This window comes from Mastigoproctus giganteus, chromosome 9, assembly GCF_048544385.1.
Source record: "Mastigoproctus giganteus isolate SK-2022 chromosome 9, ASM4854438v1, whole genome shotgun sequence".
NCBI classification, from domain to species: domain Eukaryota; kingdom Metazoa; phylum Arthropoda; class Arachnida; order Uropygi; family Thelyphonidae; genus Mastigoproctus; species Mastigoproctus giganteus.
Window position 1 is genome coordinate 73,930,772 of NC_143583.1, and position 20,043 is coordinate 73,950,814.

General features: G+C 39.5%; 1 protein-coding gene across 6 annotated transcripts in view; it reads right to left on the reverse strand.

The window, feature by feature from the left end:
- The window catches only part of inaE (inactivation no afterpotential E), a 350,568-nt gene that overhangs the window by 25,897 nt on the left and 304,628 nt on the right, over positions 1-20,043 (reverse strand). For 5 of the 6 annotated variants that reach the window (XM_090381709.1, XM_090381708.1, XM_090381707.1 and 2 more), the window contains one exon: positions 16,326-16,467. In XM_090381709.1, the coding sequence (XP_090237835.1) occupies positions 16,326-16,467 (142 nt within the window). Of the gene's footprint in view, positions 1-16,325; positions 16,468-20,043 lie in introns of those variants that run through there. The other variant, XM_090381711.1, reaches the window with a different exon arrangement.

Consider the following 20,043-nt stretch of genomic DNA (forward strand, 5'->3'; position numbering starts at 1 on the left):
TTTAATGAGAGAGGGGGGGAGACTGAAGACTGGGAGGAAAACAGATAGAAGAATAGGGATGATAGATTAGGCATCCCCAAAGAGGTCAGTGGAGATGAGCCCCACCAGACGAAGTATGGGGGTAGGCAGGAAGGGGAGGAGACAGAGATCCGTCTCCCCCCTGCCTGGGAATGGGTTCTTTTTACTAAGCCTTACAGTGGAATACGGCATGTCCACTTCACGAGAAACAGCTGGCACACTTGCGCTACCACATGGAGATTGACTTGATAAATCCACGACAGCCATAGCCACATCTTCAACACGAGAGGAGTCTACTCATTTTCGACCTCTGCATGGTTGAACATAGTGGCATAGTATTCTATGGAAAGCGCCACCGGTGGTTTTCCACATATGCGCCATGGTACACTGTGAAGAAATACAGAATTTCTGTAAAAGTCAGAAAAAATGTCTGGTTTGTGTCAGAGTAGCGTTAGCGTTATGTTCTGTTGTTATGTCACTGGCTTCTTGGCCGCAGGATCCCTAATGGGACCCCGCGTTGCCCGCCACTGGGAGACGAGCCAGGATGTCCATAATACTCTAGCTGTCTCTGCCAGGATCGCCTAAGCTTCTTGACAGAGATCAAGTTACCTGGTTGAACACCAAGATGTGCTGTCGCTTCAATTTTTTTTTTCCCAATAAATGGCGAGCGCATTTTTTATTGTACCTCTTGTACAAATTTCTCTTCAGTCTCGATCCAGAGCCCTCTACATAGAGATACTTTAATTTTAATAACCCTGTATATATACACTGAATTATGACCACCTACTTAATACTTCGTAGGTCCTCCTTTTGTCCTCAGTACAGCTATCCGACGTGGGATTGCTAAGTTGCTGATGCACCAACAAATCTAACAATAACGATTGATTCAACAAGATGTTGGAAGCGTTCGAAATAGGCGCCTCCGTAGCCAGGTGGGCAGGAGCAGCAGTGCGTAGCACACGCTTCTTGATTAGACCGGGATTCGAGCCCGTCATCACCAAATAGGGAGGATGCGGAAAGGTCAGGGAATGACAACCGCATATCCCCGGAGCAATATGGCCTTAGTTGCTAATACTCCTAAAAACCAAATAACAACAACAAGCGTTCGGCATCCGACATCTGTGCGTAATGAGGCTAGCAATGCAGGTATGGAGGTGATTAGTGTATCCAGAGCCTGATATGCCTTTCCATAGGCATATCAGGACAGCACAAACAGTCATACAAGTACTCAATGTGATTGATATCGGGGCAGTTCGGAGGCCAAGCGATATTTTTTTTAAGTGCGTTAAGTGTCTAACGGCACCAGGGGTTCCACATCTCCGCGTTGCTTTCATTGTGAGTATACCAGTTCACTGGGAAGGCCAGGGATTTAAAAGTGTGTGGATCATGTGAATGTGTTATGTTCCGTTGTTCTTCTGGCCATTTAGCCGCTGGACCCCAGCTGAGGCCCAACGTTGCCCACACTTCGCCCCGTGGAGGCAGAGCAGATAACCACTAGTTTAAATTTTCATTCTGGCAGGTCCTGCCACCTAGTTTCCTGAGATTTCAGTGGCTAGGCGCTAGAATTGGAAAAGCCAAAATAGTGGGCGAACAGCGTAATTTAGATACGGTTATTTTTGGCGTGTGGGGCATTCGCTTGCATACAGATAGAGTTGGGTAGGGAGAATGAAGATTGGGGGGATAAAGACAGAAGAATGAGGTCAATAGGGAAGACGATCCCAGATGGAATCAGTGTGGTATGTCCATGCTCCACCAGAGGGAAGAGTGGGGTTAGCGAGGAGGGGAGGAGACAGAAAAGCCGTCACCTCCACCCCTCCGGGGTGAGGGAGAAGAAACGGCCGAACAAGAGAGCCGGCTCAGATCGCCAGCATGGCGTGTATGCAGTAAAGCTGTGGCTTCGTCAGGTCCGCGACAGTATCCCGTCCAATAGTTGGTCAGTGTTGGGATAGGATCTCGTCCACTGCTGGTCCAATAATCAGGATGTCAGTGTGGAATGGTGTCACTAATGGGACCTAGATCTCATCCAGTAAAGTCCTAGTCATTGTTATCAGAGTTCCAGTGTCGAGTCTAGAGAACTTGTGGTAGTGTTCGTAGTCTGCTGAACAGTTCGTGCGCAAATTGAGAAAAGACTCTGTAGTACTCCTCCTCCCCCGACCCTTCGGGTTGAAACATATTTTTGTTATAAAGTGACATCTTATATCCTCAAAGAGGGGACATTCATGCATTAGATGTGTCGATATGTAAAGTGTAAAGTGTATTCGTGTCAAACGGCACCAGGGGTTTTCCCCCATCTCCGCGTAGTATACATTGTCATGTGAAACAGAACACTGTTGAGGCCAGAGATTTAAAAGTGTGTGGATATTGTACATGTGTACTGTCGTGTACCGTTGTTCATCTGGTCATTTAGCCGCTGGACCCCTACTGAGGCCCAACGTTGCCCACACTTGGCCCCGTGGAGGCAGACCAGGTACACCAGTTTTACAATTATTTACTCTGGCAGGCCCTGCCACCTAATTTCCTGAGATTTCAGTGGCTAGGACCTATGTAAAAAAAAAAAAAAAAAAAAAATGGGGTAGACGCTAGAGGTTTAGGTAAGGCCGAGATAGGTTTTAAATGAAGGTTAGGTTAATTTTTTACATTGAAATTTAGCAGCATGCAGTGGGACATTCACGGTCGGTAAAGGTAGAGTGGGGGAAGACTGAAGATTGGGGGGAACAGATAGAAGTATGGGAACGAAAGAGAAGGCGATCCCAGGAGTGTCAGTGGAGCAAGCCCCACCAGGGAGGAAAGGGGGGGACAGGGGAGGGGATGAGACAGAGGCCTATCTCTTCCCCTTCCCTGCCTAGGGATGGGGTTTTAAAAGTGAACTGGGCAAAGGTGCCCAGTTTAGAACGCCAGGCGGCGTGCTGAAGCAGAGCTGCTGTGGTCATGTGGTCCAGTCATTGCGTCGCACATGGGAGAAAGAGTCCCGTCCAGAGAGAGATCATTGTCTAGTAGGAGTCCGCATATATGGTGTCGGATCGTCTATCATTTGCAATGGATGTTCAATCCTAGGAGACAGGGAGAGTGAGGTCCCACCATAACGGCCATAGTCTGGTTCAGTTTGGATGCTCATCTGCAGGGAGCCCTGGGCTAATGGCGTGCATTATTGATTGCAATTTGTGTTCTCCTTCTTGCAAATAAGTCTTGTGCAAATTTGGCGAGCGCACTATATTCATCGAAGCTGTCCAGGAGATGGTGTTCCTGGTCCTGAGGTAAGTAAGTTAGTCTGGTGATTAAGATTCCGCGTAGGTCGTCGTACAGTGGACATTGGTGCATCAAATGTTGCCAGCTCTCGCGTTCCCCACATGGACAATGTGGGTCCTCCACAAGCCGAAAGGCTGCAAGTTTTTCATTGAAAGGGCCGTGACCCGTCAGGAGGTAAGTGGAGTGCAGTCCTGGGTGGAGCCAAGGCGGTGATTTAGGGTACACTTTGTGTATTTCCGGAAAAAATTTCCTTGTCACTTCTCCTTTGGTACTGTTTGTCCAGCGGGTTTGCCACTCTTGCTTTAGATGCCCTAATAATCGGGTTTTTTCTGTCTTTCTGTCATTTGTAAGTTCGATGGTGTACCCCATGAATGTGACGGGCATCCCTTTAGATAGGTAGTATATGTGTCGATATGCTGGAAGTCAGAACTTTGTTCCTCAAACTATTCCTGTACAAGTGCCCGATGGCTCGGCGCATTGCCATCTTAGAAGATACCATCGCCATTAGGGAAAAAGTGTAACATAGCGGGATGTACATAGTCAACAAGTAGTTGACGATAGCGGAGGGAGACCACTGATACATTGTTCCACATGCACCAGGGGTCCAAGTTCCTGCCAGTGAAGCATGCCCCACACCATATAACCGCCTCCACTGGCCTGCTATGCATGATGGACCAAGAGCCTCATGTTGTTGACGCCAAATCCGTACAAGACCATCCACGATGTGGAGTAAATAACGTGACTCATCCGACCAGCACACTTTCTTCCAGTCTTCTAACGTCCAACTCTTTGCACCAGGCGAGTCTTTTACGCCGATGAACCTTGGTTAGGAGAGGATGCCGTAGGGGTCGTCTGCTGGTATAGCCCATACGTGCGACGCATGGTCATGCCAGATATTGTTCCAGGTTGGCCCATGTTATATTGGGTAGTCAACTTTGAACAGTGCTGCGCCTGTTCGCCTGTACGAGTCGTCGGACCCGGCGCTCACCTCTAACATCAACCGGCGCCTCCGTAGCCAGGTGGGCAGGAGCAGCAGTGCGTAGCACACGCTTCTTGATTAGACCGGAGTTCGAGCCCATCACCACCAAATACGGAGGATGCGGAAAAGTCAGGGAATGACCACCGCAATATGGCCTTACTTGCTAATGCTCCTAAAAACCAAAAATAACAAACAAACAAACAACTAATATCAACCTTTCGCTGACCTTTTCAGTTTTTCCGTCAGATCGTTGTTTGACCATTTTCACGCCACTCCTGGTACACTTTAACAACGGTGGCTCTCGAACCCCCCCCCCCCCCCAACCAGTTCAGCCGTTTGGGAAATCGAGGCACTAGTTCGTCGAGCTCTCACAACCTGTCCTTTATCAAAGTTCGATAAATCCTTCATTTTACACATCACGCTCGCAATTTTACTACCTACTGAACCACAGACACCTTATCTATGCTACGTAGGTCGACTAACTGCGCACTCTAGTACCTCACGTGGTCAACGGGGCGAATTCAGTTTTCACTCAGTGTATATATATATACAAAATTACTGTTTTAGCCATTGTGGAGTATAAGAATTTTTAGAATTTATGGGTTCAGGAGGGTGAAAAGTTACGGTACAATGAGATACCAGTGCATCTGCCTCAGTGTAAAGAACCGTGGGGTGAGGTGGGCAAATATCTAGGAGGGCTTTTTACTATTTTCTTTACGAAATTGGGAAAACAGAAGTGCGGTGATGTAGAACGTATGGGATCCTCACTCCGACAAGCGCTAAGTAGCTATAGTCGAGAGGGGATAGTATAATAATATATATATTCTTGTTTATACTCCAGCACGACCACCAGGCCAGAGGAGTTTACAATAAATCATGACTAGAATTGTTAATCGTATTCAGCAATGAAATAAATTTTATCTACTTGGAACTTTTAGGAAATTTCACCTTGCCTTCTTCTTCAGCGTGCTTCTGAAGAAGGAGCTTGCAGTCTATTTATTTTTTTATTAGTTATTTTTTAGTGAGCAGAGGATAGGTGAAATGTCTCTACAAGCAAATGCAATCTAAGCTTAAGAAATTGAGCAACCGGATAAGTGTGTCATTTTAAAATAAAAACAATACCTAAATTTCACAGTTAATAATGCTTTATATTTTTTCAGTTATATAATACATACAAAGTGAAATATGTGTAGCTTCAAAAATGAAATAAGAAGCCAAGTTAGTTATTTGGACAATATTAATGTGAAACCTGGCACTTTTTCCGCTTTACAAGGGCTGCAATATTACATCTAACGCCTATGGAGGTTCAAAATACTCTCTAGATGACAATCGCTTTCTTCCACACCATGTGAAATGTTCTGGGTTCGAATTCTTTCGGAAGGAATTTTTTATGAGTTTTTTTCTCTTTGGAAAAGTTAGTAGCTTTAGGCGAAGGCTGCATGGTTTCATCTCCTGGAAACTCGTTTTTTTAATATTCAAACTGTCAAAGCGACCTAAGAATATACGTAGTGACCAACACAATATACTGATGTATGATGGCTTAATTTACCTTGGAGCTTAACGCACAGTGAATCTTGAAGAAGATAATCGGTAATACAAGTTCTTAAAGATTTTACATGCCTGTGTTGGAGACCAATTAACTTCCCCCACACAAAGCGTGGGATAAGCTACAAACATGAAGATTGTAATATACTGTACGTACTGTTGTACAATATTTCTGACTTGGAGTTGTTTCCTTTAACAATGTTTCATTATAATGTTGATGAGCCATCAGACATGATTCATGGGCCCTCATTGTAATTACATCGGACGAAGACGAATGTGCCTTCACAGGAAAACTTTGCAAGGCCACACAGTTGTTCGAGTGAAAAATCTCGGATTAAAGTTTCTTTCTAAATAGTTTATAACAGGTTTGTTACTCTGGAAACATTGGAGATGGCATAGTGTGTGAGTTTCCTTTCATTTCCGAATTAGAGACGGAATGAATTGGGATGAGGGAACAATGCTAGATTCAATTTAGCGCCGTATGGTGCGAAATTGAATTAAAAATTAATATTTGAATCAGCAATCAAGACTGAAACAAACGATAAAAAGGAGTATTTCAGTTGGAATACTAATGTAATCGATAACATTAGAATTGTTTAGTTTTCTGGTTTTTTGAACAATCAATACATGCGTGTCAGGAAGAAAACCAGATCTTTATATTCGAGTTCATCTGAGATGCAATATGTTTCTTATTGAGACAAACAACATTGTATGAGATGCGATAGTTTGATTTGAAGCAAAACAGGAAGTTCTCAATGATATTATGCTTCTAATTGTGCCATTTATGGCAATCACACTCTAAACAGTAGAAATTCTTACACAACTCATGGAACAAACACAATATTTTTAATTTCCATTAGTGATAAGTGTTGCAACTGGCCAATATACACAATATAAAAACTTCATTATTTTCGTAATAAAAATAATTTCGTGCCAAACAAGATATTTCAATAAAAATACTATAGGCTGTAATGAAAAGATAAAAATGAATTCTGATAAAAAAAATTATTTGAAAACTGATTATAGCAATTGAAAAAAAAAAGTCGAGTTAATATTGAATCGAGATAAATAAAAAGATATTACATTTCGTCTCATTAAAAATTCTTGCGTAATTCGTTTTGTAAATTTGTCATGACTATTTAACATTGCAAATGTACAAAAGTGAATAAAAGTGACAGGGTCTAAAGGGAAATTAAGACAAGTCTGTTAAATAAGGGTCATCATTTTTACCAATAATTAATTTGTTTGTGAAAAACTATTGAGAATATAAGTCCAAATGAAATTTCCAACAAACTTGACACGCAAAATAAATTTGGAAGAGTATCTAAGAGAAGATACTCTTAGATACTAAGAATACCAAGAATCTTAGATACTAAGTCTTTCATCCCAATGGAAGACTGTCCATTACTCTTGATAATGAGGTCAAGTCGGTCGTTGTGTGCTGAGTGAAGAACGATTTACCCCTTGAAATAGCGTAGGAATTTCTTCGTGGGTCCAGTAAACATAAGACGTGCATTGCCATTGCAGAAGATTCATGTTCCTTCTTGAATATTGCCGCCTTTTCCAATGAGGTGCAATATCAGTGGAATTTGTTGTATTCGATTCCATGAAGTTCTCGGCATAAATGAGTATCAACTGGCAATGAACTTTAGTAGACGTGGCACCCACAAAAACGCTTACCATCTCTTTCCGTCTACATACTTTTAGTTGTATTGTCATTTTAAAACAGCTGGCAAACATTAAACCGGAACTTTGACCATGCTGCCACATAATGAAGAAATGCACACACATAATAAATGACACTTTTCTTAAGTCTGGCATATTTTCTGTAATGACTGAAATAAGAGTACTTTCAAAGATAGAAGCAAAATCATTGTTGCTTAATCATCATCCATCCTCATACTACTACGCGACAGATAAACATGAAATGTTTGGTTTGTGTTTATTTGCGACTGGTATTGCAACAAACTGTAAAGACAATGAGAATATTGTCATTAGTACGTTGGCATTCGAGGTGAGCGGACGCGCTTAGACAGGGCTCCTCAGTTAAGTGGTTTACTTTTGGATAGTGCTTTTAAATATTTGATTTATTTAAATATTGTTGGATTATTTTGTTATAGGTTTTCCTGTAACTGTTTGATTTTAATAATATTATAGATATAATTTTTTAAAGTTACTTTCATTGATATTTATTTAATTTTATAATGGTTGTTACGAGATCTGCCTTAAACACGTCACAGGGTATCGTGAGTCACACGGAAATAGCAGATGACGATTTACGGGTGAGTCATGATTTAATCCGTTGTGGAACCTGTGGAATGTTTTCCAAGGTCGACCTGGTGACTAATCCTACCTCACCTGGGGATTCTTTTCTTTGTGATCGATGTAAGGAGTGCACCGATCTTAAATTACAATTTGGTGCACTGATGGAACAATTTGAGTCCCTGAAAAAACGAGTGCTTGCCCTCGAAAATAATGCTTCTGGGAGCTCGTCAGGGACTCAAAACTCCAGCAATCTACCAAGTGATGCACACCCGATTCGAGCCTCAAAACAGAAAAACCAAGTGCAAACTACCCTGGTTAGAAAGGACATTGTTTTATTAGGAGACTCCATTGTCAGGGAAACGGGGAATATTTTTTGTAATAAAGATAGGTGGAGCAGAACCAGGGTATGTCTGCCGGGAGCAACTATTGATGATGTCACCAACAGACTGTCAGATTTTAAAGGGGGTAAAGAGAATATTATTATTCATGTGGGGACAAACGATATTAAACGTACACGATCTGACGATTTGTTGGAAAAATACAGGACCATGCTGAGGAAATGTCGCGAGCTAGGCCATAATGTCTATGTGTCTGCAATTCTGCCCAGACACGATAGGAGGGATTATATGTTAAGAGCCTTGTGGATTAACTCAAGACTTGAAGGAATCTGCAAGGCTTTAGGGGGTAAATTTCTATCAGCATGGCCCACACTTGTAGGTAGAAGGAATTTGTTTTGTAGAGACGGGATACACTTAAACAAAGGTGGTGCAAAAGTTTTTGCCAGTATTATTGAGGATACCTTAAAGGCTCAGGGAAACTGCTAGTTAGGGGGGATGTGGGTAATACTGACACGCGTTTATCTGATAATATTGGTCAATGTAACTCTTGCACATACCTTAAGAGTTCTTATCTGTTACCCCAACTGGACGTATTATCTAGATGTTCTGGGGGCAAAGACGTTTCACGTGAGCAGGTAGCTAATATCAGGGAAGAGAGCCTAAAAAACTTCAAGGGTTGTGTTAGGGTTGTTAAATATACAAGAACAGTAAATCTTAATTGTTTATACAGTAACGTTAGAAGTGTCGTCAATAAAATGAGCGAATTCGAACTGCTGGTTAAAACAAGTAACGCGGACATAATAGGGCTTACAGAGACGTGGTGCCACCCGGAAATTGGGGATGATGAGTTTCAGTACGGCTTGTATAATGTATTTAGGAAGGATAGAGTAGATAGAAGGGGTGGTGGGGTTATGCTACTTATCAGAAGCAGCCTGAGTGCGACGATAGCTTTCCCAGATTCAGACATTTCACATGCTAGTATAGAGTCTGTATGGTGTGAGATAGTTGGAAACAAAGGTATAATGCGAGTAGGAGTAATCTACAGACCAGGTGATTGTGAAGACTATGACAAAAGCCTCTACATGCAAATGGAATGGGCAAGTAAGCGTCAATGCCTTATTATGGGTGATTTCAATTTGCCTCTAATTGATTGGAGTAAATGGGAAGTAAATGGAAATGAGTAATTGATTCGACATGGGGAACAAAATTTTTAAATCAACTAGATGACTGTTATTTGTATCAACATGTCAGGGAAAGTACTAGAGAAAAGAATATCCTAGACCTCATCATCACACATGAATCAGATGACATAACAGGGCTGACAGTAGAGGAACCAGTAGCAGGAAGTGATCACGGAGTTCTACGGTGGATGATGACGAGAGAGGTAGCAGAAGTAAAAGGCAAAGGAATGGGTTTTAATTTCAGAAAAGGAAATTACGATGCCTTAAGGTACTACATGGCCTCTATTAACTGGGTAGATATCGCGCAGAGAATGAATACATTTGAACTGTGGTACGCTTTTAAAACATTAATCACCGATGCCTTGAATGCGTATATACCATTAAAAAAATACTCCACGAGAAGGGTTCCAAGTTGGATGAATAGTGAAGTTGCCACATTACTTGAGCAGAAAAAGGTGGCATGGAAACGTTACAGAGCAATAAAAAGTACTGAAGCCTATAACAGCTACAAGGTGATGTGTAATAGAGCCACAGAAAAGGTTCGACAGGCAAAGGCAGTTTATGAGAAATCACTAGCAAACAGAGCAAAGAGGGGGGATAAAGAATTCTTCACATATATAAATGCCAAGAAGAGCAGGACAAACCAGATCGGACCTTTACGTAAGGGAAAGGGGATAGTAATAAATACACCAGCTGCCGTTGCAGATGAACTCAACAGTTATTTTGCATCGATATTTACAAATGAAAAGCCTTTTGTGGCAATGGGAAATTGTGGGAGCGAAGTTAAAAAATATGTAATTAATGATATTGAAATTTCGCAAGATTATTTAATGAAAAAACTTTCAAGCCTACAGACTAGTAAGACTCCTGGAGTTGATGGAATATACCCTATAATCTTGAGAGAGGCGGCAAGCGAGTGCATTGAACCACTGAGGCTGGTTATGCGAGCATCACTAGACTCTGGGGAGATTCCCTTGGATTGGAAAAGTGCAAATGTATCTCCCATACATAAGGGTGGCTCTAAACGTGAAGTGGGAAATTATCGACCTGTCAGTCTGACTTCAATAGTAGGGAAAATCATGGAGGCATTGATCAAGGGTGGAATTCAGGATCATTTGGATCGAATTGAAATTCTCAAGGATACTCAGCATGGTTTCGTAAAGGGAAAATCATGTTTAACAAATCTGGTTCGCTATTTCGAAAGGGTCACTCACGAGCTGGATTTAGGGAATAATTTCGACATTGTTTATTTAGATTTCAGCAAAGCTTTTAATTCAGTCCCACATGAGCGGTTGCTTTATAAGCTGGAACAGGTTGGAATCACTGGAAAAATCCTTAGATGGATAGAAGGATGGCTTCAGGGCAGGAGGCAGAGGGTTGTGATAAATGGCTATTCCTCAGATTGGGTTGATGTAAGAAGTGGGGTTCCCCAAGGATCAGTATTAGGACCACTGTTGTTTTTAATTTTCATAAACGACATTGATGAAGGGATAGAGGGCGTGATGTCTAAATTTGCAGATGATGTTAAAATTGGTAGAGTAGTTAATGATCACTGTCAAGCTGAGCTTCTTCAGAGAGACCTAGATAGACTTCAAGAATGGTCAGAAAAATGGCAGCTGTGCTTTAATCCAACAAAGTGTAAGGTATTACACCTGGGAAACAGTAATCCCAAAATAACTTATTCACTTGGTGGAGTTCAACTTAACCCAGTACTGGAGGAAAGGGACTTGGGTGTTACGATACGGTCAGACATGAAATTCTCTGAGCATTGTAAACAGGTTGCAAGGAAGGCCCATGGTGTCCTATCGATGATCTATCGAACTTTTGCAAGTAGAGATAGGGACGTGATAATCCCATTATATAAGGCCTATGTTAGACCACACTTGGAATACTGAGTTCAAGTATGGAGACCGCACCTAAAGAAAGACATCGAGCTTCTTGAAAGGGTGCAAAGAAGGGTAACTCGCCTGGTGAGATCGGCAAAAGGGCGTCCGTATGAAGAAAGACTTCGAATATGTGGGTTGCAGAGTTTGGAAACTAGACACCTTAGGGGAGATTTGATTGAGGTGTTTAAGGCTCTGAGAGGCATCAGTAAAATGAATGAGGACAAATTTTCAAGATTATAAATGATGCTAGAACTAGGGGACATAAATTCAAGTTACGCGGGGAAATGTTTAGATTGGACTGCAGGAAGTTTTATTTTAGCCAGCGAGTTATAAATTACTGGAATAAGTTGCCTTCATGGGTGGTAGAGGCCGACAGTTTGGGGAAATTCAAAGGTCATCTGGATAGTACTTTCGGGTAAGGGAAGCGCATAGGTTGATAGGATTAATTTCCTTTTTATTTAATTTTTAATTTCATTTTATTATTTTTATTTATTTATTAATTATTATTATTTATTTATTTATTTAATTTTTGTTTTTATCATTGTTTTGTTCGGATTTTTTTTTTTTTTTTTGGCTGGTGCAGCATAAGCCATAGGCTTTCTTGCACCATACGGCCGTTACTAATACTAATACTAATATACTGGCAGTTCATTAATGAGTTTTCAATAATCCAAATATGTAGTGTTTCCAAAGCAGCATAGAGTAGCGTGCAATAATGCTTACAGGTAATACATTCATAGATGTTTAAATCAACAAAATAACTAATTCAAGGGACATATTTGCCTTTAAGCAAGAGCTCATTAAGAAAGCCAAAGTAACGGACCAAGTCAGTGAGGTCCTCCGGGCGCAAACGCGTTAAACCTGCTTCTCTTGCAAATACTGTTGCAGTCTGTTTATTACGAAATATTTATTGCAATAATAATAATAACAATAATAAGAATCGATACATTGCAATATTGCCCTTCACAGCCACCAAGGCCAGGGTTAACGGTGATAATACAGTATGTAAGATAAATAATAATAATAACGGTGAATATTGATAAATCAAACATTAGTAAATACATATATGGAAGCATAAAATGAAGTACAGCTCAAGGTACAGTACAATTATATACAAAGAAAATAACATATAGGTGGAAACAAATAGTTTATATCGTAATACAGAACAGGTAACGCTCTTTGCGCCGAAGTAGAAGTAGTAAGTTCATCATTACTCATCATAATACTGAATAAGTTAGTAAGCCACTTTCACATCAGATGGTACTGCTGGCTTGTGGCATTAAAAGATGAGCTTTCAGAAGGATCAGGGACAGAAAAATACAACTCAAGGATGCAGCCCCTGTATTTCCTGTCACAAGCAAGCTTATTAAGGTTAGCATCCAATGACTGTGCACATGAGAGCAGCTGAAAAGGCAGAAACCTATCGGATAAGTGAAGGCGGCTGAGATGTGGGTACAGAGTTGGAGTCGCTCTGAGAGAAGGCTGAGGAACTCTCCAAGAGCACAAGTTCCAGACTGATGGTGCCAAAATCTTGCCAACGATAATTTTAACAGTCGTGGTAAGGAGTTTCACCCTAATCAGTGTGAGAAGCGTCTGAATTTGTAGCAGACTGGCCATTTCAGTTGTCCTTGACTGTGGAGGAAATTTATGTTTGTTTATGGTCCATTTAAAGGTCATAAATCAGAAGCGAAAAGTGGCCTAATTGTGCTAGGGGAAACAGATGCCCTTATTATCTCATCTCTGCAGTATATAAAAACGGAGAGTAGATTGTGGTTTTAATATATTTTCTGTAGTTGTAATTTCATTAATACACTGTTAAATTCTTTTTGGTAATCCATAGGAGTCAACTAAGCTCTGCTTTCTTTATAAACGTCAAGGACGTTTATAAAGTCGAAAGCTGCTTCGAAGTCTACATAGGTGATTGCAAGCTTCACTTGAGATTCAGACGCAGGGAGGATAGAGCTGGTGATTAAGAGGTGAGTCACGGTGGATCTATGAGGAAGGGAGTAATGGATTTTAGAAGGCTGATGGGGAATAAGTTGTTTAGTTAGAACAGAGAGCAGTACCTTCTCAAAGAGTTTTAGAAGACTTGAGGCATTGATGATTGGCCGGTAATGCTTAATAAGAGTTGGAGATTGAATTTTGGGTATAGGTTTCACAATTTAGATGTTCCACTGCTGTGGAAGAAATGACTTGAAAGAATAGCATTAAAATAGTTAGAAGGGGATCCAAAATATATGGGCTAAGACATTTGATAATGAATTGAGGGATTTCATCTGCACCTGCCGTAGAATTAATCGCAGCGATAAGCTGTTTCCTGGAGATTCAGGAAATAGCAGACTAGGGGAAATCAGCAGACTGCTCAGAGTATGAAAATTTTGCTCCACGAAGGGTTGTCCATATAGTGCTTACTTACTTGAGATTTCTGCTTGTTAAATGGTGCGCGGGGTCTAGAGTAAGATATACCGTCTTGAACAGTTTGCGACTGCCTCCACATTTTCTGCAGATGCTATTTTAATTTGAAGCTCATATTAAGATGGAGAGTCCACCATGCTCTGGACCAAGTCATGATGGAAATCCTCTTTGATGCTGCAGAGGTCGCAATCGTCTTACGCCAACTGGTGAGCAAATTCACTGCAATTTCAAGATCACAATTTTCGAAGACTGCCCACAGGATGGAAGAAAGGCAACCTCACCACATTTAGCAATTCTCAAATAGTTGAATTCACAATATTGAAGTTTAAAGTAGGCATGTGTAAAAGAGCAACAATTGGCTCATAGTCCGAACTGAAATAAGTCCCTGGAAAGGAGGAAAGGATGAGATATCGTTGGTTGTTACCTCTGATCGGGAGATCGTTGATAATTTGTAACCTTGTACAAGATAGGTTTCATAGGAGCATTTTCTGAAGGCTAGCTAGCTGGGGAGGAAGATTAAAGTCTCCACAGACAAAGTGAAAGGTTGCAGGATGAACCTGGTTAATGATCCAGTTTGATATTTTATGGATGGCTTCATATGAAGGTGCTGGGGGTATATGTATAACAATTACGTTTATGAGGACTCTATGGGTAGCTGAGAGTAACAGCAAGAGCTTCATATGCTGGTGTTCGTCTTGGTGTTGATAAATAAGTAAGGACTGTGAGCTCTTAAAGAAAATTGTATAAAAATACTCTTTGATGGCAGGTTCGAGTTTGTCGATTTGGGACCCATGTTGAGATGAGCATTCCCGAACTGTTTATCACTGGTGATTTCAGGCTGATAGTATCAGTTTAATATAATTGTGAATAAATTAAACTGGTATAATTGTGAATTACGCTGAGCACATCTTATGAAAATACACGGAATCTGAGGCATTCATGCTTATTTCCTTGAAGCATTGATTTTTATCAGGTGGGGGGATTAATTCAGGTTGTTGATGGTGCGGTCTCTTTTCCTCAGAAAAGGATCTCATATATATTCCTTGGGGCCATAAGGCAGGATCTACAACCTTTTATTAGAAACTATCAAACTATTTATCAGTATAACGATATATTGAGTATTTAGTATGTTCATATAAGAGGAGGTCAAAACAGACCAAATCTCGAAAAGGTGTATAAAAATGGTATCAATTTGGGGAAGTTCGATTTAAGGAATTCTTCAGACCGACTCCAAGGGTCATCAGATTTGTTAACTTTCCCTTAATAAAGCTATTAATACTAATAGGTCTGTAGTGTAAACTATGAATTGATCATTATTTTTGGGGGAGAGAGAGAGAGAGAGAGAGAGAGAGAGAGCGATTTGATCATCATCACCTTCGATTTGTTTCACATTACGTGACTCTTTTGCCTTCTAAAAGATGATACTTTCGAAATGCGTGATAATCATTAGAATATTAGAAAACGAATATTTATCAGTTGCATTCATGAGAATGCTCTCTTCTGAACCCTAAAAAACACCAATGGTACTAGTTAAGGATTCCATTTTTTCGTCAATATATTTTTTATGATTCCGGGCGTCTTAATATTAAAAAAAAATTGTGAAATTTCGGTTTCCTTTCCCTACTTTTTTTTTTTTTTTTTCATAAGATTCCGTTTTCATTTTTTTGCAAAATTCATTCAGTACTAGACTAGCCGGATTTCCATTTTGGAACCATTCATGAAACGAAAATGAGATAAGTCACCGGAAAGAATGCAGCGGCTCTCTGTTCATAAATTGATGCTGTACTTCCAGCGATGAGTCTGTTGGTAAATTATTGAATGGTCTCCTGCCAGTTCTTATTAATAATTTTTTATCGAGTTGTAGAGGTAGGTATCAATTAAGTGGAATTATAATAAAGACTTGGAAAGGGCCTCTGTCTCCGTGATTCATTTCCGTGATGATCCGAAATTATAATAAAGACTTTTCTTAAGTAAGGAAAAAAAAAGCCTTTGATTTATTTTCATCTTTCTTCAGCGGACCTTTCTTCGACCACAAAAAAAAATATTATGCTGGTTTTCTATACATGCAGTTTTAATGAGATTTTAATTGCTTTAAACGAAGTTTTCCGGTGTTATTTTGTGGTCGTGGAGGGATACAGCTTCTTTGTACACGAAGCTCAAGAATAATCAAAACAGGAACTATTACGAGATAGTTTATTGAACAATGGCAGAATGCAGTTAGATAGATGGAATGGACGAATTTAGATCCAGTGCGTGTTTTCCTAGAATTTTACCCAAAGTGGTGCAAATAAACACAACGGTTGGCGCCAGAATCTCCTTGGAATTTTAAGGAGAGGATTAAAAAAGGTTATATTTTAACAGCCGATAAATAGTTAATCGCTAATCTGAAAGATTCAAAACATTTTTGTATTAGGCGAGCATACATCGGGTTAGATGATATGGAACCATTTACCTTCGGATCTTGACTTCTCTTAATGGCATTGATGAGATCAGATCGGAGAGATTCCATTTGATGAAGACCGATACGGGGCACTACATCCTTTCCGAGAACAACAGAGGTAATGAAGGATTTGGTGTATTCTACAGCTGGCATGCTACGAGTAAAAAGAAAATATGACGCTTAAAGATTAAGAAATTTATAATGGTTTAAACAACACGTCAATTTAAATTTTTAAGAATACGATACGTTTATGAATTTTGAATGAAATAAAATCTTTGTATTATAAATATGAGCAACTTCTGGTTATAAAATTAAAACAAATCAAAAAGACAACAAAAACTACATCTTTTAGTAAAGGAAGTTGTCATACAATGCGAAAGGAAATATCAAAACAGTTTAGAAGTAAATGAAAAACTTTTATATTGATTACAAACTTCATCTCAATTTTTTCAGTTCACTTTATAGGCTAAAATGGAATGGAATACGAAGTGTGTTTATTTAAAAAAATAATTAATCCGTCCCTGCCACTACAGGACTCTGAAAGTAGCTTTCATTTATATCTTCTATGTATGGTACGATACATTTAATAGAGATTATTCACCATAAGGTACCGAAATTTAATTTTTAATAAAACTAATTTTTTAATTGTTTAAACTTTTTTAAAAATTTAATTAAAAAATCAAAAAAAGGCTAAAAATTTTTGGAACTTCTCTTTTAGAGTAAATAAATAAATATTTTTTAGAGAATAAATTCTTAGAGGATAAATTTTTTTTTCTTCATAGTTTACATCATGTTCTTTTCAACATCCTCAATGGTTACAAATCCCCTTGCTTTGAGTGGTGGATTTGATTTCTGAAAACAGCTAACGCCATTCGGATATTGGCGTTTTCCACTGCAGACTTTCATGCTTTGTTCTCTGGTCGTACTTCAAACATCAAGTTTCCTCTTCGATTGATATTTTCCTCAAAACCTAATTATTTTATCCAAATTCCCTCGAAAGATAGAACAAATGCTGTCTTCCCTGATTCGGTAACTCATTCAAAATACGTGGTCCAATCTTCGCAGAAGCATTCCTCAGATTTTCTTTTAGAATGAGTCTACCCATTTCTTTATTTAAAGTTAACTTTTCATTCATAATTATGACAGTTAAAATATGTAAAACAGAGTAAAACAGTCATGTACTAATAGCTTTTTTTTAAGGAAAGCACAAAATTATATTTACAAATTGACTAATGTATTTATGTTGCACTAGAATCCTGTAACTACTTTATCCATCTAATTCTCAATACAACTCTGTAAACGAGTGGTCAGGAGCGGGAGTGCAATAGCATACGCTCTTTGAGTATACCGGGGTTCAAGCCCATGACTGCTAAATACGGTTGATCTACCAACCAGCACTGGACCAGCGTGGCAGATTATGGTCCATCCCCTCAATATGACTTTTGAGGAGGCTTCCATCCTGCAGTGGAACGACAGGGCTGCAGATTTATTATTTTTTCTTTTCAAATAAGACATGCTAGATGGACTTATTTGTTTTCTACTGCAATCCGAAACAGTACTCCAGTACTGTTGATAAGTTGAGGGCTGAGACGTTAGAAGAAAGTTGTTAACATACGAAGGAAGGTCGTTCAAGAGAACAGCAGAAGAGAGAGAGAATCAATGCAGAAAAGTTACTTCGGCTTGTGTGGATTTATTTCGAATGGAAGTGAATTGATTCAGATAAAACTATAAGAATTAAAATGCTGATTCAGAAGGACAACATTTGTATATGTCTACAGAAAACGCATGCAGATAAAACTGAACATTTTAATGATACGGAAGGGAGAAAATCTACGGAGAAGGATGGAGTGGAATTGCAACTGATTAGCCTGATCGCTCTCTTTTTGAAAAGAATCATATACAGGTATTCACTCTTTCTATTCAAACTGGCAACGATGTATGCAGGTCATTTTAAGAAGATAATGTTACACCTATCAATAAAAGCCACTGATGGAAAAAATAGAGTGTAAACCTAATAAGCTTTCTCAAATATCTCGCAAAAATATTTGACACCATAGCTCAGAAATATTTATCGGACTGCTGATTACATTTACTGTAATGACTCAGGATGGATTCACAAAAGGCAGATCTGTTCCCACCAATCAGGCAGAATTCAGGCAATCGTTATTTTCACTCACTTCTTATAAGACTTTGATAGCGTTGCATACAAAGGGATAAATTTACACACTACAGTATGCTAGATCCGATTCTCTTATGGTTTATGAGCCACACAAGCAACAGATAATATTTTTATGATAATCTTTCCAATTCAAACTGCATATCAGGATTACTATTTGTGTGCATTCAGCTGAAGAATGGAAACCCACAAAGATCTGCACTCGGTCCACTCCTGCTCATGCTATCTATAAATGGTATTGGCAACGTTCATATGGACTACAATGTTTAAATCCTAATGTTTGACGATGGTTTTGACAAGAAGCAATTGAGATATTTTTCACCTGGACAGTAAACTAATTGGCTGGAGAGGAACCTAGCTAAAGGTAGCTCGATAATATTCTGTGAAACAAGAAAAAAAGCAGTCATAATAATAAAATCTGAGAAAACCGCATTAAAAAGATCTCAAAAATTAACATCACTTTTACAATCAGTACACTCAACAGCCGAAATAATTTTTTAAAGATGGAATGCATACGGAGTAAATCTAAAAGTAAAGGTAATTTGGGTGTAAAGCATCATACACAGTATGTTGTTAGGAAAGTTTACACTGTGTCGCCAGTTGCTTGCACTCAGGAGGTTGTTCCAGAAAACGGAAGTTGAAGGAAGTTAAGTTTGAAGTTGGATAGTAAATGGATGGCGACTGATTGCAGCAGGTGCTCAGATTGGTTTGGAAGAGCGAGAGAGAGAGAAGCCAGTTCGGAAGATATCTATAGAAAACGCATGCAGCAGAAAGAGAACGTCTATGAGACAGAGTGAAGAGAATTTGTAAAAGATGGGTCAATAATTAACCAAACTGCCCTCTTTTGAACGGAATCTAGAAGTCTGAGAAAGGATATGGAGTACTGTGCGAGATGTGGGAACAGTGTTCCATGGTAGGGCGAATTTGAGATTTGTACAGAGTGAGTAGTTATTTATAAGAAAAAAACGCCGAGTGCGAAAAAGAAAACCCAGTTTTAAGATGCAGAGAAAGCAATATTTGTGATGCGCTTATGCCAAGAGAGATTAGAAGTCAGGATAATACCTACTAGAGATATTTTATTTTGTCTAGAAAAGTGTCTCTTTGTCACTGAAGTATAGGAGCATAAAATCCGTTTTTGAGAGATATAAGACAGGACTGAGTTTTTAGAAGGATTGAAATTAATTAAGTTAGTTTTGTCCCATTGGAGAATTACTTGAGGATCAACATTTAAGGAATTGGTAGTGGATATTGGAGAAGTTAAAGCGCTTTGTGCAGGGTAAGGTTCCTCAAAGTGGCAGATGAAATGCAATGTTCTTTCATTAGCAAAACTATGGAAAGGGTTTCCACAGTCAGTAAAAGAAGATCATTAATATAAAAGAGGAAAAGAGTGGGAGAAAGAACTGAACCTTGGGAACACCATCATTAGTGGAGAAGTTAGAAGACAGAAAGCAATCTACCATTACCTACAGTGAGAGGTCAGAGTTGTTGTTGTTTGTTTAAGGGCTTTACGGCTCAAGGACAGCAAGGCCATAATGCGCCAAAGAGCGGTCAGAG